General features: G+C 32.6%; 1 protein-coding gene across 1 annotated transcript in view; it reads left to right on the top strand.

Annotated features, from left to right (window-relative positions):
- Window positions 1-6,841, top strand: part of U2af50 (U2 small nuclear riboprotein auxiliary factor 50) — a 31,031-nt gene extending 24,190 nt beyond the window's left edge. The window contains exons 5-8 of the mRNA XM_072536863.1: window positions 215-337; window positions 718-891; window positions 1,327-1,470; window positions 6,588-6,841. Of these exons, the coding sequence (XP_072392964.1) occupies window positions 215-337; window positions 718-891; window positions 1,327-1,470; window positions 6,588-6,719 (573 nt within the window). The 3' untranslated portion in view covers window positions 6,720-6,841. The remainder of the gene's footprint in view (window positions 1-214; window positions 338-717; window positions 892-1,326; window positions 1,471-6,587) is intronic.
- The last annotated feature ends 6,734 nt before the right edge of the window (window positions 6,842-13,575 follow it).

Genomic DNA, 13,575 nt, shown 5'->3' with positions numbered 1-13,575 from the left:
TGTTAGGATGAAACACGTATCAGGCGGATACACAGACGTGAAATCAAATCTTAACTGTCTGTCTTTTAGAAACATTTATGTTAAACTTTAAATTTTGATACCAAAACAAGTTATTTAATATAACAATTAATAATAATGTCACTTCACTTACTTGATTCTGAGTTCATCGTTTACTGTATATTGATAACAATTTTAATTATTATAAAATATTTAGGTAAAGGAACTTCTTATGTCTTTTGGACAATTGAGGGCTTTCAATCTCGTAAAGGACACTGCATTTGGATTAAGCAAAGGATATGCATTTGCTGAATACATCGATATTACAATGACGGACCAGGTATGCACGATTTCATGTTTAGCAACTTTAACTCTTTCTCGTCCATATTATTGGATGAAATCCTTTCTTGTATATTTTATTTTTTGCGTTAAATGTTTGTTCTAAATATATTTTATCCATATCTCACTTTTTAGTAGCTTTCGCATTTTACTTGTATTCTAACAGACTTCTTGTTCTCATTTTCAGTTTTAGTTGCACAAAGCCAAACTAGTCGAAATTATACAATACTGTTCAAAACGGTTTTTGACTTAAATTTTTTATTACATCTGTTTGAACCTTTCCCCAAAAATAAGGAGTTGTCGATATACTCCAGTCAACAGCAAACTAATTGTCTTATTTATTCCAGCTCCTATTTCATGATCTAATATTTACATTTTTAGGCTATAGCTGGTCTCAATGGTATGCAATTGGGAGATAAGCGATTAATTGTTCAAAGAGCCAGTGTTGGAGCTAAAAATACTACAGTGTTGCCTGCTGTTCAAATTCAAGTGCCAGGTCTTAGTTTAGTCGGTGCTTCAGGACCTGCAACAGAAGTATTGTGTCTTCTGAATATGGTAAGTTTATTTTTAAGATAAAAACATAATTGATCGATACAAACACTTTTTTATTGAAGTTGTATTTTTCGTCAAAATCAGATTATCGGTTCACGATAATCAGAGTATCGGTAACAGTATTAAAATAATTTGAGCAAAGTCGACAGGTTGGGGGGTCGATAGCACAGTTATTTGCTTGAAAACTAATGTTCAGCTTGTTATGAAGCCACCAGCCGAGGCTTATGTACATTGGCAGTATCCTGGTGTGAAAGTAAATTATTTTTTACCAAATTAGTCTTTTCTCTGTTGTTTTATCGCTAAGTGTTGCCAAAGAATAAATGATTTAATACTGGTCATAATCTTAATATTGTGAGGTTAATTTCTTGTAATACTGTTTACAATTCCGTTAAACATACCATTTAATAAATAAACAATACAAAGATTAATATTTTATAGGTCACACCTGATGAGCTGAAGGACGAAGAAGAATATGAAGATATTCTTGAAGATATCAAGGAGGAATGTAATAAATATGGTGTTGTCAGGAGTATCGAAATTCCGAGACCCATTGACGGTGTTGAAGTACCCGGTTGTGGAAAGGTATGTGATTAGTTCCAGTAAAAATATTTTCATGATATAAAATTATTATAAAATAGCAGTTTCTTTACAGCGTAACATACTATTGACCTAGGTGGATAGTAAACCTGCCCAGAAGTTGGGTATAACTTTGGGTAATATAAAAATTGGCCCAAGGAAATAAAATAATCTTGGAAATAAAAGAGAAATGAAGAATTACAGGTTTAAGTACGTTCAATTTGCAACCGGCACTCAGGTGTTTTGAAGGACACAACGGCGAGCTTTGGGATCGTCAATATTAAACAATCCATTGCAAATTGCATAATAAAACCTTACGAACTAATAAGAGTAATAAGTTGAGGAATTACTGTATGAAAGAATACTAAATGAAAAGGAAAAATAACGCCATCTTGTCTTTTTTCAAGAGACAAGAAAAACTCGATCTTTTACACGCGAGAATATTGGTTTAAGAAAGATACAAAAAATGACGAATATGCTAAATCTTTCTTTAAAACCAATATGAATATATAGTCAAAAAAAAAACGAGAATCAATCAGACTTACCTTATATAGTAGTTCTACATTCCTGTCAGAATTACTTTGTTATTTTCCAAAAGAAGCCTATATTATTACTATTTACTTATTATTACTTATTTTCCTATATTATTACTAAACCCTATTCATTTTACAAATTCCCAATCGTCAATAGAACCACGTGTAAGCCAAACAGGGTCGTACTGATGTACGACCTATGTATCATATGATTTTTAAAAATATTTACTTTTGAAACTGTTAGTGTAAGAATTTCTTGAAATTTAATCATTATATCACAATTAAACTAAACTCTAAAAAATAACAAAACCAGTAAATAACTTAACAATAACTATAACATAAATATAACACAATATATTAAAACTTACAAATCAACACGATACAATTTGAATTTATACATGCTGGCAAGTTGGGATCTGTAACATGAGAATCTGTCTGGCTTAAGGCAATAAATTATATTTAATAGCCGCTTGACGAATGAGACGGCGAATATCAACACGTGCTCATATTTACTGATGGGAATTTGCTAAATGAATGTACTTTAGCTGAAAAATAAATTTAACTGGACATATTCGTTTACAAACAGAAATTAATGATTGGCAAAACGAAATGTCCATTACAAATTGATACATTTTTACATATTTATCTAATGTTAAATATTAACTTCTCTCGGTGACTTGGTAAAAATATTTGTTTTAAAGATGATCTCGATAAGAAAGGCTATTTAAAAAAAGAAAAGTGAAAATTTACCGTGGTGTTTATCATAATGATATGCAGTTGTGAGAATTTACGCTTCTTACAATCTAAGTACAAATTTAGTGTTATATATAAAAAAACGAAAGGTTATAACGATTAGGGACATACCTCATAAAAAAACCGAATCACTGCACTGCACTGAGTACATACGGAAAAAATTAAAATAATGACTGCTACATTTCCGTTTTCACAATCAGAAAATATTCATCATTATGATTGAATCTGCTGTGGCAGGTTATAAAGAAAGTAAAAACTTACGTTGAATTGTGTCATCACCACCATTAAAGAAGAACGAATCGGCACTAACTTAAAGTTTTTGCTTGTTTCATTTTGGTTCTTCTGGATGGCTTACTACATACTACACTTTAATTCTTAATATTTTACTGCATATTAATAGTAACAGCTATTACCAGTCATTTCTGATAAAATGCAGCCTCTACCGACAAAGTAGCAAGGCCGCGATCTCCAACCACAACCTTTCGCTCTGCTGCCTTTCTCAATAGAAAATCCCGTAAGTGGATTTTCGAGAGCTTTACAATGCTACGTTATGCTGATACAATATTTAAAAAATAAAATGTTACAACAGTACTAAAAGTTAGCCAGACAAATCTTTGTTATTTAGTATCTCCTTCATCGCTACATATGACGGTGTTATTTTCTTCCTGCCGAAATATGTCGACTGCATTGGAAACTCCATTCAAAACTCGGACTTAGTTTACCTTGAAATATGAGCTTTGGTATGGAATATCGGAACCTTAACAAGAGGTCGGAACATGACACTTTTCTTTGGTTTAGATTATTCAAGAGCTATTTGTGCCTGATCTTCTAAATACTTATTTGCTAGTAACATAGCTTCTTCCATAAAATCTTTAGTATCCTCAGAGTCTACATCGCGAACGCTTTCTTCTTCTTTTTGCGCCGTCTTCTTTCGAAGGTTGGCGATTCAAATGGTAATTGTAGCTTTAGAAACTGCTGCACGAAAGATTTCTGCGGATGAGCGGTCAAACCAGCTCCTCAGGTTTTCAGTCACGAGTTCTGGCGTCTTTCTACTGATCTTTAATCGAAAGCTTTATACCCCAGTCAAGGAAGAAAAAAAAGCTGAAAAAATATTATTAGGTGTCTACAGGTTCTAAAAGGTATATGAGAGGTAGCTGATGACAATTCCTTGAAGACATACAGCTAACTTTGCTTTGTTTGTTTTTTATTTAAACGTAAAAAGTGGAAAAACTATTTTTTGCCTATAAACGTGTCTTTTGCATTTTAGAAAAAAATGGTTCAAATAAATGTAGATCATAAAAATTTCTTTAATTTTGAGAGTTTCTCAAACAGATCGACCAAATAGTTTATAGGCTATTCAATTTGTTTATCCCGCAGAGCGATTATTTAAACAACTGTACATTCCCAAAACAGTCACTCTAGAGATATTTTATAAATCGCAGCCGATTCTTTAAGGCCTTATTTTTAAGTTATATTAAAAAAACTTAACATTTTATTAAATTTGTTAATAAAAAACAGTTTGAGAAAGGGCTGACTTTGTAGTTTATAAACATAATAACTTTGACATTTTTTATTACACACGCTTGTAAGTAGGCTCAATGAAAAGCTGGTGAAAAACTCTTTCAAAAGAAAACAGAACTTTCTACGACCAATAACAAGAAACAAGCTGAGATATTGCAGAGCACAGTTCTCCCCTCCACTTTTCCGACGCGGTATTTTACCAGTACCGTCACTAACGGATTATAATTCTTTACTCCTTCACTGTATATGCCATATATAAGTTAGATCATAAAATTTACATTTCATTTAGAATCTGTTCAAATTTTAGGCTCTTAATGTTAATAACCAAGAGGAACATGATTTTAAGAAAAAAATCTTGTTTCCTATTGATCATAGGTTTTTTTTTTGAAAGTGTTTTTTTGCCAGCTTTTCATTGAGCCTATTTACAAGCGTGGGGCATAAAAAATGTCAATTATTATAAATAAGTTAAAAAGTCAGCCCTTTTTCAAACTGTTTTTTAATAACAAATTTAATAAAACGTTGAAGTTTTTTTAAATACCTTAAAAATGAAGCCTCAAAGAATAGATTGCGATTGTTGTTTATATAATGGCTCTTTGAGATTAACAAATTTAATAACTTATAAACTATTTGGTGAATCTGTTCGAAATTTTATCACAATTTAATAACTAAATACAAAAAAATAATTATTATCGTTTATAAATTACTGCAAAAATAAGCGTTTTTTGCAATTATTTTGGTCAATTGTTTATGTATTTTAATTTAGAAACTTGCAAATTAATAAACTTCTGTAAGATTTACAACTTTCATTTGGACCATTTTTCTCTAAAACCTATAAAAAACGTTTTAGAGTCAAAAAATTATTTTTTCATATTTTATGATTGTTAAAAAAAAACAAAGCAAAATCAGTTGTACTTTTTCACGGATTTTTCATCTGCTACCCCCTCATATACTTAAAGATTTTTTCACCAATAGACTATTAATGCACTTAAATGTTGCTAACTTTTAGGAATCGTAAGTCTAAAGCCTTTGGTTGCAGCGTTACCTATCTCGTTTTGCAAACGCTTTTGTAGCCGTGCCGATCCGAATTTTAACCTTATTGTAACAGTCCCATTTATTATTAATACTAATGACTAGATATTTAACCTTCGAAACTTGTTTTGTATCTCAGTTTAGCTGCAGATTAGAAGGAAGTAGCATGTATTAAATTAATTAGCTAATTAAATTTAATTCTTATTTAAATTTAATTAGAAACGGGGACCAAGGAGGCGAAAGATTTCCTGGCTGAAAAATCTACGTACATGGTTCAACACAACAATCACAAAGCTTTTCATAGCAGCAGTGTGCAAAATACAGTTTGACATGATGGTCGCCAAGTAAGCAATGAAACCGATAGGCACTACAAGAAGAAGCAGAAACCACTTTTGCAATAATTTGCAACTTCTACTTTAAACAAAAGTACAAAATAATGTGCATATAATATATGAACAGGAATATTCATTTCTCGTCTACTTGCCACTATTTCAACATTTTTGCTTCATCAGATGCAGTTTGCCTGCAGACGAGATGAGAAACATCCAGTCGTATATCGGTGGTTAATATACAACCTTTCAGTGTGTGAGAGATTATTCATGCATGCCGATGACACCTTGTAAAGAAAGATATATAATTAGGTTATTTTAAAATAGGTGTGATAAAAATAGATTAGTCGTAAATTGGGAAAAGAATATGATCGTGAATTTTTCGTATAGTGGAAGTAGAAGCACCCAAATGTCACATACCAAATTTCTTGGCCCGATTATGATTCTAATCTGAACTTCAAAGGACATATAGATTACACAAGTAAAAAGTTCAACAAAACTTTCTTTTAATTTAGCTATATCTGCAATGAAGAACATGACACCAAATACATTGATCTCCGTATGTTACGCGCAGGTATATTTCATTATTGCGCAGAACATTATTGTTTGGGGTAAAGCACCTGAAAATTTGCGCATTTTGTTCTGCAGAAACGGATCATGAATAAGATTCTTGGTATACACTATAGAGATAGCTGTCGTGAAGTTTTCAGGGAAAATAGAATTCTAGAAAAAGCTTTTGAGGAATAAAAGCTAGCGCTAAAACAGTCTGTGCATTAAAACTAACGCGGGTTAAGATTTTAGCCACTTGCACAGATAAATTTTTTTAATAAAAATTTAAATACAATCTGTTTATATTGACAATGATAATGACATAAAAGTCATGCAATGACATTTACGATTTGCATGGCTGAAATGTCAAACATCTGCATTTAAGTGTAAAATATTTTTTTATTTATAGGTGTTCGTCGAGTTTAATTCTGTGTTGGATTGTCAAAAGGCACAACAAACTCTTACCGGAAGGAAATTCAGCAATCGCGTAGTGGTAACATCATACTTCGATCCAGATAAATATCATAGACGAGAGTTTTAAATTTCGACTTTAACATTTTACTATTAAGAATTATTTACATGAATTACACATTTGTATTAAAATATTTGTAATATCTAGTTTGTTTATAGGTATAAATGAAATATACTTAGATTTTAGATCAATCTTTCTTTTACTTTCCTTTCCCAATCAATTTTTTACTTTCCTTTATTATCCAGAAAATGATCAAAAAAAATAAAATCCATATTTGAGTAACCATAATATAAAATCAAATACAAAGTGTGTTTTTATTTTCCACTGGAACACTCTTGCTTCTAAATTCGAAGGCATAGGACCTACGTCGTGTTTTCACTGTAGTATTTACCAAAAGATACTAGTTTATAGTAATTAGTGAAAAAGTGGAGACTTTTGGAGACATTTTTATTGTATAGACAATGGCATGTAGGGGAGTGGTCCTGCACCACCCTCAATTGATATACATGATGATAATCACATTAATCCTAGTTCAATGGACTCAGGGCCGAGCCTAGAGTTTTTGCCGCCTCATCAGCAGTTTTGGAAAACGTGTATAAGAAAACATCGCAAATTTGGGAAAATTAATAAAAACACAATTTTGAACATTTAAATCATAAAAATATATTTATTAAGTAAACGAATAGATAAATGAACTTTGATCAAATAAAAGGCAGATATCGAGCACAATTTTATTAATTAAATCTTGCCCAAGTACTTTCGCTTCCTAGAGCATCTTCAGGGGCATTTCGTCAAATTTGGCCCATCCAACAATTATACTACACTACACAAGGACAAATACTTTAAAATTTAAAAAAAATAGACGCAGCTACATTGTGGTCGAAATCAGGAGAGAGAATCTATTAGAGAGAAGGTACCATTCTTTTTAAAACTGTTAGGAATAACTAATCGCATATTTAATACTGTGTGTAATAAACTATCTAAAGCTATGGTTTGTTAGAACAGTGAGCGACGCATAACTCACAGTCAGTCGAAAGCCGCGCACATTCGTCAAAATCAAAGAAATGGTTCTCTATGATAACGGTTTGTTAGGTTCTGCTCAGATGCGCGCACTGCAGGTTGATAGCCGTGTACGTCGACGGTGTGCGCTGGAATCAACTACGATTTTTTGATTTGGACGCAAACGTTCAGCTGAGCTCACAGCGTACACATCTATACCGAAATTATAATTGTATTTTTATATAGTTACTATTATTATAATAATTAAGTGATGTCTACTAAATTTTCTCCCGGGGAAGACGAAAGACTAGTGAATCTAGTACAAATTGTAAGACAATTCCAAATAAATCCCTGGAAAGTCTAAAATATTCTCGAAATTTTTCCTCGTTTTGAAACAATCTTTCTTCGACTGTTAATTTAAGAGCACCATCTGTATTAAGACATGAAAAAATTTCGTTTACATTTTTATTTCTTTTATTTAGATTTAACGTTATCAACGCTTCTTCTTCCTCCTCTTCTTGGAGTAATAAAATTATTGCGTTAGGTTTGCGAGAATTCATTTTTTAAACGTACAACCTTTGAGAAAATAAACGTAAAACTAATTTCTAAACTAAAAAGCCGATCAACGTGGCAAACATCCACCATCTAACAAAATAAGTAAAGAGACGTGATGACATCATATCACACATCAAAATGTTTCCAATATATAAGAGCCATTATTCTTGATTACAAAATTCTGCCTCCAGATATCTAGCAACTGATCTAAATATCAAAAAGATGTACACCCTCTATCTTGAATGGTGTTCAGAATCGAATAAATCACCAGTAAAGGAAACATACTATAGGCATATTTTTGTACTGAGTTTAATTTGAAATTTCATAATCCCCGTTCAGATACATGCGATCGGTTGAACAATTTAATAAAACATGACTCCAGTGACGAAGTAATCACACAAAGTAAAACAGAGCTGGAGCTATATCATAGAGTTGTAGAAAGTGTCGTAGTTGCCAAGAAAAAAGACATCGAATATTGCACAGAACACTCTCTCAACTCGCTTAATATGCTTCGACCTAGAAAAAACGCTAGCCATACATGAAGTAATTTCTGGTAAATCTTACATGTATACTTGGAATGAAACAACTGCTGCACGAGGGTCTCAAGAAATTGGCTCTTGTCTGGTAAAGGTAAATTTTATTACTCCTATATTTAAATATAAGGTTGAATGCTCGAATAAATGAACTTTGATCAAATAAAAGGCATATATCGAGCACAGTTTAATTTAATCTTGCCCAAGTACTTTCGATCCCTAGATCATCTTCAGGGGCATCTGAAATAAGCCAAGAAACGTTTTTTTATAACTAAAGAAATTGATTAACTTCGATAAAAACTCGAAGTTTATGGTTGATAAAGAGATTTTATGTGATTAACGTTTATAGACTTACTTCGTCAATTGCGGCCTATCTGACGAGAACAAAATGTCATGATCAGATTCCCCTGAAGATGATCTAGGGATCGAAAGTACTTGGGCAAGATTAAATTAAACTGTGCTCGATATATGCCTTTTATTTGATCAAACTCCTATATTTGTTTGAAAATTTAATGCTAACTTTTTAATTCAATTTTTAGTATATTAAGCAGCTGCTCCGAGAAGTTTAACATCTAGTTGCCTATTCTGATTCCTGTGGGAGTCAAAATAAAAGTATAGCTAAGCTATTCATGTATCTCGTTCAATGTACTAGTCTGGAAAGAACAGACCATAAATTTTATGAAAGTGGGTATTTATACATGGAATGCGATAGATCGTTTGGCCAAATTAAAAAAAGGAAGAAAAAATACCCTCAAGTATTTATACCTGATGATTGGGTTGACATTATTAAAAAGACAAATAAAAATTTCATTGTCACATGCATGAGTGATACGGATTTTCTGTCATTCCAATATCTTCATGACAACATAAAGGATCCAAAAAAACCGGATATTCAGATGTCGTGAAAATGTATGGTTTATTTATACAAAGAATGACTTTTTAAAGTTTTCTTTTAGGATGTTCAGAAATGAATGCTGGACTCCAATTTATACCGAAAGTTGCTCTAAAGTAACAAAGGGAAGACCAACCTTCACATTGGAAAACCTCAATAAAAAACTCTACAGCGAAGCATTAAAAATTTCATATGAAAAGTATGAAAATTTAAGAACATTATTGTATTATATACCACCTTGCCATCATCAATTTTATATTGATTTGCCTCATGAAGGTAAAAAAGACAAGAAGGTAAGAAAAACAGCTAAACCAACCCAGTAAGATATACCGACAACTCCCGAGGTAGATGTGAATACACTGCCAACTCAGGCATCAGAAACCGAAGGTGATGTTGACAACAATGTTGAGGACCTATTGGACTCCGATTATGATGATTAATTAATTATTGTTCATGTTATTATGTTTATTATCTAAGATGTAAAAATAAGTTTGCTATTTTCACTAATAAAACATTGCGAAATACCAAGTTTTATAAATTTATTTCGAGGCAAAATGTACAAGTGCACAAAAAAACAAAAATGGACCATTTTTGAAAAAGTGTCTTATGCTAACAAAATTGATGAGATTGCAACATATAAGTTGCTGAAAAAATGAAAAATGCAATACCTCTCTGGATTTTACAATAAAACAAAAACTTTAACATTGAATAACTCTATTTCTCATTTTTGTCACTTGTACCCTTTTGCTTCTAACCCCTTCATTTATTTTTAATAAAATATTGTACCAAACAACTAAGGAACATATAAATTTAAATGATTTTATTTTATTAATCAGGGAACTGGCAGTATTCCTTCTGTCATTATCTCTATGATAGATGATCATTATAAAGGGCGAACAGTGCATCATAAACTTTTTCCAATTCATATCTCAGAGTCTTTGCGGCATCAATTCGACTCTCCCACCGGGTATCAGAGTGTGGTTTTAGCGTTAACTTAGGCACTTCTTTTAAAAGACTATTCCAGCGATATGTTGATGCCGAAAAAAAGACATATAGTTCCTGAATAATACTGAAAAAATTGATACCTTCAAGCGAACTTTTTGCTGCGACATTCACGACAAAATTAAGGCTGTGTGGAGGGTCATAACCCTGGCTTCTCATATCGGCAATATTAATATCAGATTCCTTAAAAAAATTAATATAAAATCAGTTAAACCTTGACTAGTAGTGTTGCTAACATCGCAGAATCCTAAAAAATGTTTTCGAACCTCTACAGTTATGGAAAAATCATCAACAAAAACAAATCTAACAAGAATTGTGATTTGTTCTTGATGACTAATTTCAGGTGTGCAATCAAGAATATTTACACATTTTTAAGGATTCAATTATATTTTTTTTTTTTCACTTTTTCTTCTACTAATTATTTCATTTTGGATTTTATCGCTCAAATCATGTGCCATTTTTTTGAATCCTGCCGATATGGTCAGCCATTACACTATCAAATTTTGCAATTGTCTCAATTAATTTCATAAAATTGCCATTACCTTTTTCGAATAATTTTTGACTGTTGCCCCTAAAAGCTAAATTTTGTCCAGCCAAAAATTGAATCACAAAAATAATTCTAAAACAGATGTCCATCTTTTTGTTTTCTATTTGAAATAAATTCTGATTCATATAATCGACAGTTAAACCTTTTTCAATTGATTTCTTTCTGAAAAGTCTTTCTAAAGCCCGAGACAAGTGTTGCCAGTCCCTAAAACCATTATTATCGCCAAAACTATTAGAAGAAACTTCAAATAATTTGCAGGAAAAGCAGTATACTGAATCTTTAGATTGTGAGTAAATAAGCCAGTTTCTAGGTACTTTTTCATTATTCGTTAACTTTTTTACGAAGTAAGTAGAGCTAAAAGATCTATTTCAATTATTTACAGGATAAATAATATTTTTTAATTATACTGGACCTATGTCTAAAATTATTAGTCTAACAGTATCTGTCAATACTTCTGGCCAATATGCTGGATCTTTAAATTGTTCTCTACTTACATTCCGCGAGTATTCGTTGTATTCTGGTCCAGTGTAATGTTTTCGGCGGTCGATTTATTTTGGTCCTGTTCTTCTGCATCGTTTTCACTTAATTTAAGAGGTTGAACGTTGAACATCTAGGGCTTGGCTTGTTGCAGGTTGAGGTTGCATACTCGTCGTGGATACAAAAAACTTTTTTAGCGAGCCAGCTAATCGCTTTTGGTCTTCCACTTTTTCTATCCTTTTTCGATATTGTGAACCAGAAAATCTCTTTCTACCATCAGCCATCTAAATCAGTAAATAACAGTTTATAATTTGAACAAAAATAAAGACCGGAAATTGTTTATGCTAAAAAAAATTGAATCAGTAAAAAGTGCAAAATACTACTTTAACTTTATATGATATTTGTAGGTAATTAAAAGCTATTTGGAATAAACTTAACATTCACAATACACTGATAACAGTAATAATATAATGTATAACAAAAGTAAATTTTAAAAAAATCACACTAATAGGCAACTTACCATTAAATTCGCAACTATCTTTCGGTAAAACTTACTCACATGAAAGAAAACACGTATAGATTTCGACCCGAAATATTAATTCCCCGATAATTTCGATTAAATTCCGAAAATATCGGGGAATTCTCTAACGCCGCCGCCGTTGCATGTAATACATCGGTCAGCACCAGCTACGCACAATTTTGGTACTGTTACAAACACGCATTCGGCGTGGCCCATGTAACGGTTGCATCTCGAAAGCGACTAGAAGCTTCCAGCGGTATCGAGCGCGGGAGAGATCGACCCGTCAAAGAGGCGAATTAGAGGTGGACTACTCCAGAAAATTCTAGTACATAATAACTTTTATATATATGTAACGCTATTATGACTTGAGTTAGTTGATAAGATATTTTCGTGCTGTAAACTTATAAATAAATATACTTATATAAATTCGAACCGCTCGTTTTATTTAATCTCGCTACAGTAATATTCTATTATTGTTTTTATACTATCACAGGGAAAGGTCGCGCTATTTTCTTAATAGCAACTATTTGACAGTTATTTTTTTGCACTTTGCTTGCTTGGCGTTTTGATTTTATTTTTTTGATATTTATATTTTGGGGTAAATTTTGCCGCCCACAAGCGAGCACCGCCCGGGTGCCACACACCCCAGCACGGCTCGGCCCTGAATGGACCTAATATCCTCAAATGTAAATAATTATGTAACGTAAACGTACTAATAAAACCTCGGCCTTTTTTTCCCCATTCTTCTTCTTTGTGTGCCGTGCTTGTATTCAAGCGTTGGCTATCGTCATATTGACAAGCTGATGAAATGATTCTCGGTCGGCAGCTAGATGAAACAGTTCCTCGACCGTTCGACCTGTCCATTGTCTAATGTTACGCAGCCAGGGCAATTGTTTTCTTCCGACCCAACGATTTACTTCGATTTTGCCCTGAATGATTAACCGGAGTAAGCGATATTTAGGTCCTCTCATTATATGACCGAAGTATTGGACCTTTCTCATTTTGACAATGTTGATCAATGCTCGCTCTTTGTGCACGGTCTCTAGCACGCGTTCGTTAGATATGTGTGCTGTCCACGCGATTCTGAGCATGCGACGGTAACACCATAACTCAAACGCTTCTAATTTGTTAAGATTTTTTATTTTTGTTGTCCAGGTTTCACATCCATAGAACAAAGTGGACCAGACGTAGCACTTCAATACTCTTAGACGTGTGGTCAACGACAGACTTCTACTGTATAATACAGAACGCCAGTTAATAAAGTTTTTCCGTGCGAGTTCTATTCTGGTCGAAATTTCCTCGTCACTTTCAACCCTGCAGTCAATCCAGCTACCCAGATATCTAAAGTGTTCCACCCTTTCCAGGATTTTGTTATCTAATCTTAGTACTGAGTCTTCGAT

Source organism: Diabrotica undecimpunctata, chromosome 7, assembly GCF_040954645.1.
Source record: "Diabrotica undecimpunctata isolate CICGRU chromosome 7, icDiaUnde3, whole genome shotgun sequence".
NCBI classification, from domain to species: Eukaryota; Metazoa; Arthropoda; class Insecta; order Coleoptera; family Chrysomelidae; genus Diabrotica; species Diabrotica undecimpunctata.
The sequence above is the reverse complement of the archived record's forward strand: the minus strand, read 5'-3'. Positions and strand labels throughout refer to the sequence as shown.